The sequence below is a fragment of the Chelonia mydas genome, chromosome 13, assembly GCF_015237465.2.
Source record: "Chelonia mydas isolate rCheMyd1 chromosome 13, rCheMyd1.pri.v2, whole genome shotgun sequence".
NCBI classification, from domain to species: domain Eukaryota; kingdom Metazoa; phylum Chordata; order Testudines; family Cheloniidae; genus Chelonia; species Chelonia mydas.
Window position 1 is genome coordinate 30,767,648 of NC_051253.2, and position 15,142 is coordinate 30,782,789.

Genomic DNA, 15,142 nt, shown 5'->3' on the forward strand with positions numbered 1-15,142 from the left:
CAAGCCTTTTGTTACTGAAATACGCTGACTGGACTGGTGTAGGAACACAGACAAACTTACGAGAGAAGATGTCCATTGAAAAGCACTGCAACCCCCACCCCTTTTAGCCTTGTCGGTGGTTCTCTTTGGTTTTTCAAATCAGCCTGTCCTTGCCACAGACAGCTCCAGACCCTGGGCAAACACACAAGCAAAACCAAAATGGAGATACCCTGCTTTCATAGAGCCCCCAGCCCCCTGTGTCATCTTGCTGCCAACCATGCCGTATCCGCTGCTCCCTCCAATTCAGAGAAGTCTATCAGGGCCATGCAGAAAACAACCGAATGGGAGGCAGACTTCACTGGGTGAGCTGGGGAAGAGACTTTAATGGAAAGCAACAAGTGGATCTGATGGTGAGACTCTGATGCTAGCTTCAAAATACTGGAAAGCAAAAAACTGTATGAAAGCCTGGCTTATTCAGTGCAGTCAGTATGTAAACGGAGTAAGTCTCTTGCTGCTGGATCTGAACGCATGACAAATCAAATCACAGACAGCTTAAGGTGAACTGGGCTTCCTGATAACACTGACATGGGACTGAATAGCCTCCCTCGAGAATTAGAACCACAAAACTTTTAAGGGCTAATCTTCAAGATAAACGTTCTTCCACTGCATGAGCACATTGCAAGCCTGTATGAAATCCAGGTAAATCCACCCCTAAGCACCACACTAGCCATAGCTATGTTAGAAACAGAATAGTGCTAGTGGCCCTGGCAGGGAGAGAAAAGCCCTGTTTTCCTATTTCCCTCATGCCAACCCAACAACACAAGCCAAAAGAAGGCAACGCCCCCTCCCATTAAAGAAGCTGCCCTTTTACACCCAGCTAACATCCAGAGGAGAGAAGGAACAGATCTTCCCAAACAGAGGTGGAACAAAAACTCGACAACAAAAATGCAGTGAGTGCTGTGGACTTAGAACCATGCCCTGGAGAACGTGTGTGCGAACATGGCAGTCGGATGGTGCTCAGGCGTTTCTCTGTACGATCTGGGACTAGATTTTAAGGATGTCAGTTTGCAACCTAGCACTGTTAGAATGCCTTTTGTGTGAGAGACTTAACAACGGCTTTTTCTTTCCAAAGAAGGGCCTGCCTATACATTGATAGAAAGCACTAGTGTAAAAAGAGACTTGCACTCGTGCAAAAATCGCAGCACAGACAAGGCCTGATATCTCTGGTTGTGTTTCCAGTTACACCACTCTTTGGTGGTGTACTTCAATGTGTCTCATTTGTAACTAATGACAAAATCAATAGCAGAGACGCAATGCTAATTATGTTTCTCTAACAAAGCCAAGCAACTCTCCTCTCTTGGAATTTTACAAAAAGTTGAAGTTACTCCTTTCCCAAACTGATTTCTCATGTGCTTCGTTTCCGTTTAAAGAAGAAAGGGAAAATATCAAGTGCCTCTAGCATGCCCCTGCCTATCTGCAAAGCACTCCTGACCCCTTGTAAAAGCATGTACCTGCCCTCTAGAATCCCTTGCTGGCTACATGTGACTCTGCAGCCCCCGTCTCAATTTCCCTTCTCTCAGAGCCCCTTACGAATCCCATACAGTCCAAAGGTATAAGAAGAAATTCCTCTGCTGGGATTCTACTTTATTAAGTCGAGATAAACTTGAAATAAAGTCCCCTGGCCAGTCTCTGCCCTCAGTTCAGCGGATTGTACAGATCTCCTTCTGGGGCCTGTGTTTCTGGGCTCCCAGCTACTTCCTTCAGCTCTCATAATTCTGTCCCTTAGCTCCCTGGGCGGAGAGAGGTCCATGGGTAGCAGTCCTTCTGCTGCTGCTGTCTTACCCTCTATAAGGCCCAGGTGGGCAGCAGGGAATCAGATATATGCTCACACTCCCTCTTAAAGGGGCCAGTCCCATGGTGACATCCCTACTCCAAAGCCACATTCCTGAGTGTACACAAAGGTACCCATTGAAGGGGCAGTCTCACTGCAATTTATACCCAGGGAAGGGCCTAAGTGTTGCCAACTTTGAAAATGTCCATGTGAATCTCTCAATATTTATATCCTCCACTCTCTAGAATCATGTGAGCATAAGGAACTCTCCACTTGCAGTCAAACACCACCAACACTGCCAAATCTCATCACTGGGGAAAAAAGCTGGAAACAGGGCAGATAAAAATCAACGAGTTTTTGACAAAAAAAAAACAAACCTATTTTTTATTGAAATCAGATTTGTTTTGATTTTGTTGTTCAAATTATAATAATTTGTTCTTTTTAAAAATAAACCTGTTTAAAATGAAATCTGAATTTAATACAAAATGTGTTAAGGCCTAAACTTATTATAATCTCTTAGAACAATGTAATAAATAATATATGCTGAATCCATGGCCTCTAATCAACAATTGTGAGTTAAAGGCTACTTTTCTAAATAAAGAAAGACTCAAGGGAAAAACATCGAACTTTGGAGGTCAAGGTTTATAAATATGGGACAATAGGTCACGTGCTGTACTAAGGGGGACCCGGGGCTGTGCTACGTCACCTCAGGTGGTGGGACTCAGCCTCTGACTCCAGGAGCCACCATCATGTACCTCATCAGGATCATCCATGGAGCCCACCTGCGGGGTCTCACGCTCCTATTTTACAGCTTCTCCCTCCCTGAGCTCTGATTGGCTCAGTTCTCCGATTATGAATATTTCTGACTCCACCCACCACGGAAACTTACTCTCCAGCTCATGGAAAAACACTGGTCTACCCAGTAATTGCGAGCCCTTGCTTCTGGATGGTTCTGGGCACTTGAAGTAAGTGAACTTACCCTGTTCTCCTTGCAGGTGTACACAGACAGAGAGACAAACACACAGAAACCCATTCATTTCTCAGCGGCCGCCTCCTCTGCCCCACACCATATAAAATACGCTGTGCAAGAGGCATGTGGGTTACTTGAGCAGATAAAGTCTTGGATTGTTGTTAGTTCTCTTGTTTTGCTGGGGGGTTGGGTGGGGCGGGGGAGTTGAGTAACAAGGTAGAAGGAGCAGAAGGAGCAACCAGAAGGAGCAACACTGGTGTCAAAGCAGGAGACTGTGGGAAGAAGGGACAACGTTCTTCAGAGTGCCGCCTCTGGTACTGATTAGAAAGAATATTTTCTTCATTTGGACTAATTCAAAGTTGAGAAATTGCCTGGGAGTTGAAAAAGCAGGAAAATTGGTCTTTCTCGTCCAGTCTGTGAATAAAAACGAAGAGGGAAGGGATGAGATCTACTAGTTTTCAAAGTTTGAAGGACAGCCTAGAAAACTTAGGAGGCTGTTGTCTCATTTTCAAGAGACTTAGATAAGTAAGAACTTAAGCTCTCCTCACTTTCACTTAGGCCATGTCTCCACTACAAATTTGGGCCAACAAGTTACGTCAGCATCAAGCTGCCGCAGGTGAGTAGATCGCTTGTGTGCGTACATACTTGGCTCCTTGCGTGTGGTCACCAGGAGTGCTTGTATCGATGCACAGTGTGGTGCACCATGGGTACGTATCCCAGCGTGCAGCTCATCACCATCCAAAGCGCTCTCTTGGGAAGATCTGCCAGTGCATGGCGGGGCAGGAAAAAGTTGTGCAAGGGTGACTTAGAGAAAGAGGTCAAGTTCCCAGCATGCAGCTGTCTCCATCGCATCTCATCCATATCCCATAATTTTCATGCCTTCTTTAAAGATCCCACAAACCCACATAGAATCATAGAATATCAGGGTTGGAAGGGACCTCAGGAGATCATCTAGTCCAACCTCCTGCTCAAAGCAGGACCAACATGACCTTCCTTGCTGTCCGCCATCTCTGATAGCAGCATGGAACCTGCACTGCATCCGACGAAGTGAGCTGTAGCTCACGAAAGCTTATGCTCAAATAAATTTGTTAGTCTCTAAGGTGCCACAAGTACTCCTTTTCTTTTTACTATTGTCGTGAGCATTGGAAGCACAAGACGTGCATGCACAAGCCTCCAATATTTGCAGAACTGTAAGAAGAATCGAATCAGGGAGGGAACATGTCCATTCCTTGTTGTGGAACATAATGAAAACCAACTCAGGATTGTTGGTGGTGTTCACAGAGCAGCTGCAGATGGTGGGGTGCCACTTCTTGGCTCAAGAAATGAGCACTGACTGCTGGGATTGCATTGTAATGCAGGTTTGGGATGATGAGCAATGGCTGCAGAACTTTCAGATGCGAAAGGCCACATTTCTTGATCCATGTTCTGAACTCGCTCTCACCTTCCACCACATGGACACCAGAAGGAGAGCTGCACTGACAGTGAAAAAGCAAGGGGCAATTGCACTGTGGAAACTTGCAATGCTGGATTGCTACCAGTCAGTAGGAAACCATTTTGGAGTTGGAAAATTCACTGTGGGGGCCATTGTCATGCAAGTGTACAGGGTCGTTAATCATCTGCTGCTACACAGGACTCTGACTCTCAGCAGCGTGCAGTACATAGTGGATGGATCTGCAGCAATGGGGTTCTTGAACTGTCGTGGAGTGATAGATGGCAAACACATCCCTATTTTGGCACCAGAGCATATCAACAGAGAGGACTATTTTTCTATGGTTATACAAACACCAGTGACGCTTCACTGACATCAAAGTTCGCTGGTCCGGGAAGGTGCATAACACTTTCATCTTTAAGAACACAGAACTGTTCAGTAATCTACAAGCATGGACTCTCTTTTCCGACTGGTGGATTACCACTGGTGACATTGGTTAGTCTCTAAGGTGCCACTAGTACTCCTTTTCTTTTTCTGAAATGCCAGTAGTGATCCTGGGGGACCCAGCCTACCCACTCCTATTCCCACAGCCTATTCTACTCCTAGCTAATGAAGCCAGCCACCTCAACAGGACCAACGAAAGATTCAGCTACCAGCTCAGCAAGTGCAGCAGGGCAGCTGAATATTCTGTTGGTAGATAGAAGGGTTGCTGGCGTTGTTTACTCACAAGATTGGATTTTTGAAAAAAACATCCCAATGGTTACATCTGCCTGCTGTATCCTTCATAGTATCTGTTCAGCAAAGGGCGGAGATGGAGCAGCTGTCTGCTGAGTTGGAACAGCCAGACACAAGGGCTATTAGAAAAGCTCAGTGTGGAGCTATACGACTGAAGGTGCTCTTGAAAGAGCACTTGAACGGTGAGTCACAGTAACATGTTGTGGTGTACTGTGTTCTACTTGGCCCTGCTGTTTTGGGGCCTGTTAGGAACTGGGTGGTGCTTGGTGAACATCTATGAATATAAAACTGTCAGTGCACCTATTAACGTTGTGGTGCTTGCTGTACATTTATAACACTGTGTTTGTCACTGATCCTAGACATTGAGTCAGAATGTACAATAACAAGTAATGGTTGCTTTCAGGATCACCAGGCACTCCGGAGCGGATGTTGTGAACTAATAAATGTGAATTATTTTCCAAAGAATAGAATTTTATTGAGTAACTCTGTGGCCCAGCACTGCATTCATTGTTGGCTTCCCTGGCCTTCTGGTATGCCTGCTGCAGTTCCTTGGTTTTCACGCGGCACTGCTGCCGGTCTCTGTTGTATCCCTTCTCCTGTGTCCCCCGAGCAATCTGCCTGTAGATGTCCACATTTCTACAGCTGCTCCATAGCTGTGCCTGCACGGTCTCTTCTCCCCACAGGCCCAAGAGATCCCATATCTCCTGTCTGCTGCGGGCCAGTGCATGCGTGGAACATATCAGAGGCATGGGCAGCTGCACACAACAGTGAAGAGCGGCTAGGTGTGTTCATCAGGGTGGGAAATCAGGAAAAGGCATTTCAAATATTTGTGGGGTTTTCAGGAAGTGGGGAGAGTTCCAGCCTGTGTGACCCTGGGCAGTGGAGTTCACAATGTAACCAGAGAGGTCAGTGTCAGGCATTGTGGGAAGCTGCTGGAGGACTGTTAGGGTTGACACAGGTAGCGCAGTGTCTACGCTTGCACTGCGTTGACTACAGTGCATCGACCATGGCTCAATGCCATTCAGGGAGGTTGTGTTACTGAGTCATTGTAATGGGGTGCTAACATCGGTGGGAGACAAATTCAGGTACAGACACATGCACAGCTAGGTCTCCCTCACTTTGTAGTGTACACCAGGTCTTACTTGAAACTATTCCTAGGTTGACCTGAAATAATAAGTTTAATTCACTGACTACAACTGTAATAAATCATTTGTTGTAAATGTGAAACACCATCCTAATGAAGCTGGACACAAATCATGAGCCAAAAGTGAATTATCCAGTAAATAAGCAATATATCAGTCACCATTTTCTAACACACTAAAATGTATAATTAATAAAAATCTGAAAATATTAAGCTATATAATTGCTTAAATAAATGTATGTAGTTATACTGTACCCTCCTAGGAAGCAAAAAATTGTACAAAATCTAGTGTAAAGGCTCTATTTAGCTGTAAATCAACACGTTTAATGGTCATATCAGCTAATGAGAATGCACCTTTCTTTAGAAAATAACTCAAGTACAAATGAAAAAGTTGGTTAAAACACATTTCAGAGTGGTAGCTGTGTTAGTCTGTATGAGCAAAAACAAGGACGAATCCTTGTGGCACCTTAGAGACTAACAAATGTATTTGGGCATAAGCTTTCATGGGCTAAATCCCACTTCATCAGCTTTGATGAAGTGGGTTTTAGCCCACGAAAGCTTATGCCCAAAAACATTTGTTAGTCTCTAAGGTGCCACAAAGACTCCTCGTTGTTTTTTTTTTGGTTAAAACAGATGATTTCAATTGAGGCTTTCCACTTGGGGATTTAAATCAATCCAGCCTGGCAGAAAAACATGACTCCTCAAGGCACCCACACAAAAGGGCCAAGAAAAAGAACTCCAATCTCCTACTTTTCAAACCTCATGCTATTTTGGTCCCTGACCCGTGGTTTCTGAATAGCTGGGGTTAGCAACGCTGGTGTTTTGCCTTGGGATGCAGTGAGCAGCAGGGAGGGAATGGCTGGTTTGAAACTCATGCAGTCACTTATCTTCCAACACTCCTGGGTTTTTTTATCCATGATCTTGGCCAGCTGAGGCCAGAGGACACACCCAGTAGGAGAGTAATTCATTCCCATCATGGGATTATTGTGCAGGTAGCAGGCAGGCAGCTGTAGTGAGCCCAGAGTGGCTGGCAAAGGATGGGTTGTGACCAGACAAAGTTTTGGAAGCAGACTGGTTTCTTGGAAATGGCCAGGGGACACTGCAGGGGGGAACCCCAATCTCCTCAACTGCCACAAGACAGGGAAACATAGGAGAAGCCTGAACAAATGTATGGGGGAAACACCGCATGGCCCCACACCCCCTCTGGACAGTGTGTGCAGAAGACCCCCCCCAAAGACCCAAGGCCACTGGAAGAGAGCTGCAGATAATGGGGACACGGGGTATCCATGAGCTTTAGCTGCTCAGTGGAACTCTGAGGCTTTGACAACTTCTGGAACGCCCCAGGCTGCTCCCTCCCACCCCCCAACACACACACTGCCCCAGGGAACGGTGTGGGAAGGCTGGCAGCTGTGGGGGCACGAGGGAGGGGACCTACACTATATTTACTGTAAGCTCTGGAATGGGGAGGGGCAGGAGGCAGGGCTCAGAGCAGCATGGGCCTCTGCCCTGGGCACTTGGAGCAGAGTCAGCCCCAGCATGATACTAGCTAGTCTGCAATTGGCAGGCCAGTCTGACCAGCTGAGATTAAGCAGAAACTGCACAATCCTTCTCACTTGAAAGATCCCTGGACCCAAATGCATTTGCAGGGTGTCTGAAAAATCCCCCTCCTCCATACAATGCAGCTCGCAACCAAGCAGAGGGTGGAAAACAAGCAACTATTAGCCAAGGGTGACTGTAAATCAAAGCTGAACCAAGCTGATTAGCATGATGCACATAAACAGTTCACCTCCGAGTGACATGCAATGGAGGCTGCCGTTTATGGAATATTTCTGGGCTGCACAGTTTGGGTTTCACCAATGCTGCTCCCAACTCCGGAACTGTACAAGGACCTCCACAGCACAGCAGTGTCTTGGCCCTTCTCTACTCCTTCCTGGCAGTAGGCACAGACATTTCCCAGGGGTTCCGGTTCACCAGCTCTCAATGCTTTCCTCATTGTCCTCATCTAGTTGGTCCCAGTCTCCATTCCTCTGGCTTCTCAGCCCAGTCCCAGTCTCCTTCACACTCTGCACCTCAGCTGCTGGACCCAGTTTCCCACTCACCACCGCACCCCAAGGCTCCTTGTCCCAGTCTACTCCCCTGCAGGTTCAGCGCTTATCCCCTCTGCATTCGAAACAAGCAGCTGCCTTCTCCATGCTGCCTGAGCCCAGCAAAGGGTCACAGGCTCCCTGCTCTCAGTTCCAGTGACGGGACCCACCCCTACACAGCCGGCAGATGCCCAGAGCTGCCATTGCGGTGAAAGTCCTGTACAGCCCTGGGCCCAGAGATGATGGAATCTTTCGGGAATGTCACTATTAAAATCTAAGACGTCCCTACTGATCGTGCACGAATTGAGATTTTTTTCAAGGGCTTATAACTTAGCTAAATGTGGGTGAATTTTCACAAGGATGGCAAAAGACACATTCCTGGCACAAAGGCCAATCCCCTGGCAACTTTCAAGTCCCTACTCCAAAGCATGGTGGTGCTAGAGCAGGGGTGGGCAAACCTTTTGGCCTGAGGGCCACATTGGGGTTGCGAAACGGTATGGAGGGGCAGGTAGGGAAGGCTGTACCCCCCAAACAGCCTGGCCCCTGCCCCCATCCGCCCCCTCCCACTTCCCGCTCCCTGACTGCCCCCCTCAGAACCCCTGACCTATCCAACTCCCCCTGCTCGTTGTCCCCTGACCACCCCCTCCCGGGACCCCGCGCCCCTAACTGCCCCCCCCAGGACCCCACCCCCTATCTAACTCTCCCTGCTCCCTGTCCCCCGTTGCCCGGGACCCCCAACCCCCCGGGACCCCACCCCCTATCCAACCCCACCCCCCACTCTCTGTCTCCTGACCACCCCCCTCCCCAAACCTCCGCCCCATCCAACCGCCCCCTGTCCCCTGACTGACCCCCGGGTCCCCCTGCCCCTTATCCAACCATCCTCTCCCTCCGCCCCCTTACCAGGCCACTCAGAGCGGCAGGACAGGCTTATTGGGAAGCCTGGGAGGTGGGCGGGCGCAAGCTGCACTGCCCACATGGCAGCGTAACTGCAGGGGACGGGGGACAGCGGGGTAGGGGGTGAAGCGAACCTCCCCGGCCGGGAGCTCAGGGGCCGGGCAGGATGGTCCCGTGGGACGCATGTGGCCCGCGGGCCATAGTTTGCCCACCTCTGTGCTAGAGCTATCCAAAGAGAAGGTCCCTAGACTCTTTCTTAGAAATGAGAAAATCTCTTTGGATGAAATTTTCCAAAAAATTCAGCCTGAGGCAGACACCAGGCACGTAAAATTTCAGACCGAAAGGTTAACGTTTAGTAAAGTTATAAGTAACTGAAAACAGAGTCTTACAATGAGAATTGTTAGGCAACCTTAATAGGTGGGGCTAGTCTGAACACATTCATATTCCTAGACTGAACAACACCGTGTTACAGGTTCTATTACCAAATAGCTCCCACAGCAACTAATCTGCTGTGTCTGAGGTTTAACTGCAGACGCTGACAGACCATGCATATGTAGTCTTCATATTCTGCCTCTCTTTACCTTCTTCCTCGGTGTTTTGCTTCCTCTTTTTCCTGGATTTGGAGTTCTTCTTGTTTTTCAGATCCAGAAGTTCCTTAATGCGCTGGGCAACTGAAAATCCAAAGCACGCTTAAGTGAGTGACCTCAAAGCAGACCGAACGCACTCCGCCTCCTTCACCTTACAGCATGCAGGCAGTGACCCAGCATGGACAGCTAAGGACAGCAAGACACCAAAACTGCCCACAGTCATCAGCGAAAGCAACCTGCTCTGGGGCTGCACGAGGGGGCAGGCTGGCCTCAACTGGTCAGGGAACGGATGCTAGGAGAGCTGGAGGCCATGGCTGGGGAGATGGGGAAGAGGAGAATAAAATCTATTTAAAGTGCAAGAGCCTCTAAGAACCTTGTGTCCATGACTCTGGTATCAACCAATTCCAGAGGGGCCTGGGCTAGGGCTCAGAGAGACCATCACTGGGATCCACTGAACAGTAAGGATACCAGAGGGAGGCTCCAGAATGTCAAATCTCCTTCTGCAAGCTTGTCTTGCTTACAGATCAGCTGTCCTCTCCTCCGCCAAACACCGCCCCAACAGCGCTTAGCAAGACTGACCTAGTGATCCCACTGGCCCCTGCAGCACCCGAGTCTGGGAAATGAGAGGAAGAAAATCCTGCCCGAGCCAGTTTACAAAGCCCCCTGGTTTATTTCTGCCCCTGAATTTCTGGCCAAGGGGAAGCTCAGAGCTGCTACACCCATGGGAGGAAGCACTAATATTCAATGCTCCATCTAGGAGCATGTTTATGGAGAGCAAATGATTGAGCTAAGGTTGCAATTCCCATTCCATTAGACTCTCTACCCTCACTCATCCAGAAAATTCTCCTCTAGGACTGAAAGCTCCAACAAAAATGATTAAAGGTCTAGAAAACATGACCTATGAGGGAAGACTAAAAAAACTGGGTTTGTTTAGTCTGGAAAAGAGAGGATTGAGAGAGGACATGATAACAGTTTTTAAGTACATAAAAGATTGTTACAAGGAGAGGAAGGTAAATTGTTTTTCTTAACCTCTGAGGATAGGACAAGAAGCAATGGGCTTAAATTGCAGCAAGGGTGGTTTAGGTTGGATATAAGGAAAAGTTTCCTATCTGGGTGGTTAAGCACTGGAATAAATTGCCTAGGGAGGTTGTAGAATCTCCATCATTGGAGATTTTTAAGAGCAGGTTAGACAAACACCTGTCAGGGGTAGTCTAGATAATACTTAGTCCTGCCTTGAGTGCAGGGGACTGGACTAGATGACCTCTCGAGGTCCCTTCCACTCCTATGATTCTATTAGTTGAATGCTTTGTCTCAGCCCACAGGAGAACCATTGGGAAGGTCTGAGTAAGCTTCCTGCCGCCATGTTGCGTTAGGTGAGTGTGGGGGAATATCCTTTACACCCTGAAACAAATCCACAGGACACTTTTGACTGCACTTGAAATTTGAGATCCTGGGATCTGTCCCCACTGAACATCACAGGCTAGCAACACGGTGCACCTGTGTTCTTCAGGGTGTGTGTACATGGCAGAGGGCAATAGGCAAAAGCTAAGGCTGTGAACACCAGTTTCTGCAGCCCATGCAGGGATTCTGCTGGGAAGTATTTCTACACAAGCCGTGGGCCAAGGATAGCCCACTGCACACGTGTGGCATACTTGATATGTTCGACAGAATGCAAACTTTCCCTAACCCAATGCAAGGTCCTACAGGGATCGAGCACCAGCCATTCCCTCTCCTGAGAGCCTGGCTCAGCATCTAAAGTACTGAGCCAGGGGGAACTTGCCATAGTAAGGAGCCCAGTCAAGTCAGGCCCACTGACTCCCATGGGCGCAGCAGCTGCTTGGTGCCTCTCTGGATTTGGCTCTGGGGCTCCAGCAGCAGCACTTTCCTTTAACCTCGGCGTACAGGCTGTTATCACCGGGTGCTGTCCTTAGGGGGGCTGGGCAGCCTCCCCATTCCACCTCCAACAGCCCACTCTATTGTACTTCGTTCTCAAAGCTTCTACTCTTCCCCACGTCAGTCTGATCCAGTCAAGTGTGCTCTGTAACTTAGAAAACTAAACCCATCTAAACCAGAGACCTTTGGGAGGAGTGTAGTCTTGTGAGCAGAGCACAGGACTGGGAGACAGGAACTCCGAAGGCTGGCCTGACACTGGCCCTGTGCCTTGGACAAGTCACGGCCTCAGTTTCTTTGCCAGCAGAACATCCCATGGGAGAAATGATTCGAGCGATTCGTGTGTGTTAGTTATGACTAGGCAGAAGCGTTGCTCTTGAGCACTGAAGAAGTGCCTATAAATACCTTCATCGTTAGCACTTCATAATTTTGGATGGGGCTCTGATTATATCTGTCTGAGCCCCACACTGAAAGTGGGAGATGCTGTGGCACGGATGGGGCCAGCGACCGGAGGTGCAGCTTTGCTCGGAGGCACGCCTTTCCAGGCATTGTGGGGTGAGGCTCTGCTTATCACACACTGGGGACTGCTGACAAAAGCCTTTGTCTTGTCAAGGCTGTGCGCAATGCAGCTGTCCCCGTGTGGGTCCATGGTTACCTCACCCACCTTGTCTCTCAAGGCTGTAACAGTCAGAGAACCCCTGATTAGACTGGGTCTAGAACTGACATACGCCAGCTACAGTAGCTTGTATTCTTTCAAGACAGAATACTCCTTACAAGATGTGCTAACTACTTCTGTTAAAACTTGCATTTTGCTGTGACACTAGGAGTACCTTTGCCAGGCCTGAGGAAGAGCAATGTGTAGCTTGAAAGCTTGGCTCTCACCAACAGAATCCTATCACCTCCCCAACCTTGTCTCGCTAATACCCTGGGACTGACACGCTACATCGACACTGCATGCAGCCATTTGTTTAATCAGATATAAGCTAGAATCACTGGGAGAAGGCCTGACAGCAGCTGTGCCGCATGATGGAAGGACTTGAGTCCTACTTCTCTCCATAGATTGCAACCATCTTGGCACTGGAAACTAATTAAAGAAACACCCATTTGCCTGTGACTGCTTGAGAAGTGTTTACTGCACAGGCCCAGCAGCTCCTGGGAATGGCACAACCCTTATCCCTGCCTGCTGATAGCAATATGGCTGCAAACCTCCCTGGAATTTGAGCATGACGACTTACCAGTATTACTAATCAGTAAGGCTGCGAATCATTCACGGAGGTCATGGCTTCCGTGACTTTCCATGACCTCCATGAATTTTGCAGCGGCAGGTGCGGCTGACCTCAGGGCCATCCCAGCACCTCGGAGCCAGCCACACTGGCCGCTGCTCTGACAGCCCCAGGCAGCTGGTCCCCAGCGTTGCCCTGGAACAGTGGTCTGGGACCAGTGGTGGAGGGTGTGGATCCGGGCCACCCCCGCCTGGACCACCATCGGCGGCGGCCCTGGCTGAACCCCGCCCGGAGTGGCAGTGGCACCCCAGGCCGTCCCCACCCGGATCAGCGGCTGCGGAGCCCCGGGGTCCCGGACCGCCCCCCGCCTGGACTGGCTGTGGTGTCGGAGCCCTGGGCTGCCCCCCGGCCGGAGCAGCGGTGGGGCCCTGGCCATCCCCCCAGCAGCGGCAGGGGGCCCCAGGCTGCCCACCCCCGGCCAGGAGCAGCAGTCCTCAGGAGCACTCCCCTCCCAGCAGGTAAGACGTAGTCACAGGTATTTTTAGTAAAAGTCAACAGACAGGTCACCGGGCTGTGACATTTTGTTTTTTGCCCATGATCTGTCCATGACTTTTACTAAAAATACCCATGACTAAAACGTAGCCTTACTAATCAGTATCAGGGGTACAACCTCCACCAGCTCGCCGGTCCTCCTGCACAATGCAGTTAATTATAACGTGCCGCTTAGCCCCTCATTCAGAGGGTATTCCACAAAATATGGACCAAATTCAGCTTTCAGACACACCAGTGTAAATCTGCAGTCCAGTGGAGTCACTCCAGATTAACATCAGCATAAGGGAGAGAAAAATCTGTCCCTCTCCAAGGCTTTGTCTACACTAGCACTTTTGTCAGTCAGGGTCTGAAAAAACACCCCCCCTACCCCCACCGACATAAGTTTCACCAACAAAAGTGCCAGTCAGGACAGCGCTATGTCGGCAGGAGATGCTGTCCCGCCGACATAGCTACCGCCGCTCGTTTGGGGTGGTTTAATCATGCCAACAGGAGAGCTCTCGCCCATCAGCGTATAGGGGCTATGCGAGAGGCCTTACAGTGGTGCATCCAAAGCGTAGACATAGCCTCAGTGTATATACCAGATGCTGCCCAAATAATCAGACACTGCACAGGAGCAGGGGAGCTGCATAGGCTCGCTGCTAGCCCAATGCATGATGGTGAATTTCAGTGCCATTAAACAGCTGTTGTGACATGTGAGGCACTTACGGTTTTCATCATTGACCTGGTCGAGATGGCGGTAGATGTAACCTTCCAGGTAAGACTGAAACTTGGGTGATGGGGAAAAAAAAGCCAGACTGATGGCCATGAGTTCCCAGCCCCACGCCAGACTTCGGTAACACATATTGTCCGTAGTCTGCCTGATCAGCTGTATGTACAGCTCATCCCGTAAACCCTGTATGCTCCAGCACTTGGTGACTGTGACCAAAGCCACATGATTTCGGTCCATGCGGGCCTGGCGGTCTCCCATGTAGATCTGCACCAGTTTAAACATCTCACATGCTTCCTTTTTAATGGCGTGGTTGCTGGTGATGAGCATTGGCTTTTTGATGGAGCCCCCGTTCCAGGAGAGCATGTTGGAGATGGAGATCCTTCGGCGGAAGATGCCCTGAGTGTGCATGTTCAGGTTTTTGGAAGCCCAGTCTGCCATGCTGCTTTGAGAGATGGGCTTCCGTAACGTGCTGTAGGGGAACTGATATTCCATGCTGATGGCAGGCTGCACGCTAGTCTCCTGCTTGGAGTCTGACTCTATTGTTCCAGGCTGCAAGGGAGAACAGACAAGTTACAATCAAAAGCATTTTAGCTGAGTGTCTTACCCGAGTGAGGCAGCATCAGCCGCCCAACCTCCAGGAACTAGAGTCGTTAGCAGAGAGAAAACGTACGTTGGATGGAGTCCATGGCTGGGATCTGCACTCCTCCAACAGCCCCCGCTGACAGCTTCTAGGGCACGTTTAGGGACAAGCCTATCTCCTGCACTGTGTCCCTAGTGGGGGTGGGGAAGCAGAACTTATCCCCAAAGCTGGCCCAGGACTCCAGGTGCCAACCCAGACAGCAGGAGCTCCTCACAGCCACTCAGCTCCAATCTCCCTCTCGCCTCTTCACACCCTCTACTCCATCTGGGGGCCAGCAGAGCTGAGAGCTGCAGGGTGCTCAGGAGCACAGCTCCCAGTTCCTTTCCTCCTGCAGCCTCTGCCTCCCTTTGCTGCTGCTCCAGCCCTGTAGCTGGACCCGCCCATAGTATTTTCCCAGCTCTGGCAACAAAGCACTATAAACACTTAGAAATGTTCAAAGCAAGTCAGCTTTTGGGAGGGCTGTATCTTGAGAACACCT

At 49.5% G+C, this 15,142-nt stretch overlaps 1 protein-coding gene across 2 annotated transcripts in view; it reads right to left on the reverse strand.

The window, feature by feature from the left end:
* LOC102930402 (rho GTPase-activating protein 39) overlaps positions 1–15,142 on the reverse strand; it is a 121,867-nt gene that overhangs the window by 17,107 nt on the left and 89,618 nt on the right. For both annotated transcript variants that reach the window (XM_037915933.2, XM_043527163.1), the window contains exons 4-5: positions 14,021–14,573; positions 9,645–9,734 (exon numbers count right to left, since the gene is read on the reverse strand). In XM_037915933.2, the coding sequence (XP_037771861.1) occupies positions 9,645–9,734; positions 14,021–14,573 (643 nt within the window). The remainder of the gene's footprint in view (positions 1–9,644; positions 9,735–14,020; positions 14,574–15,142) is intronic.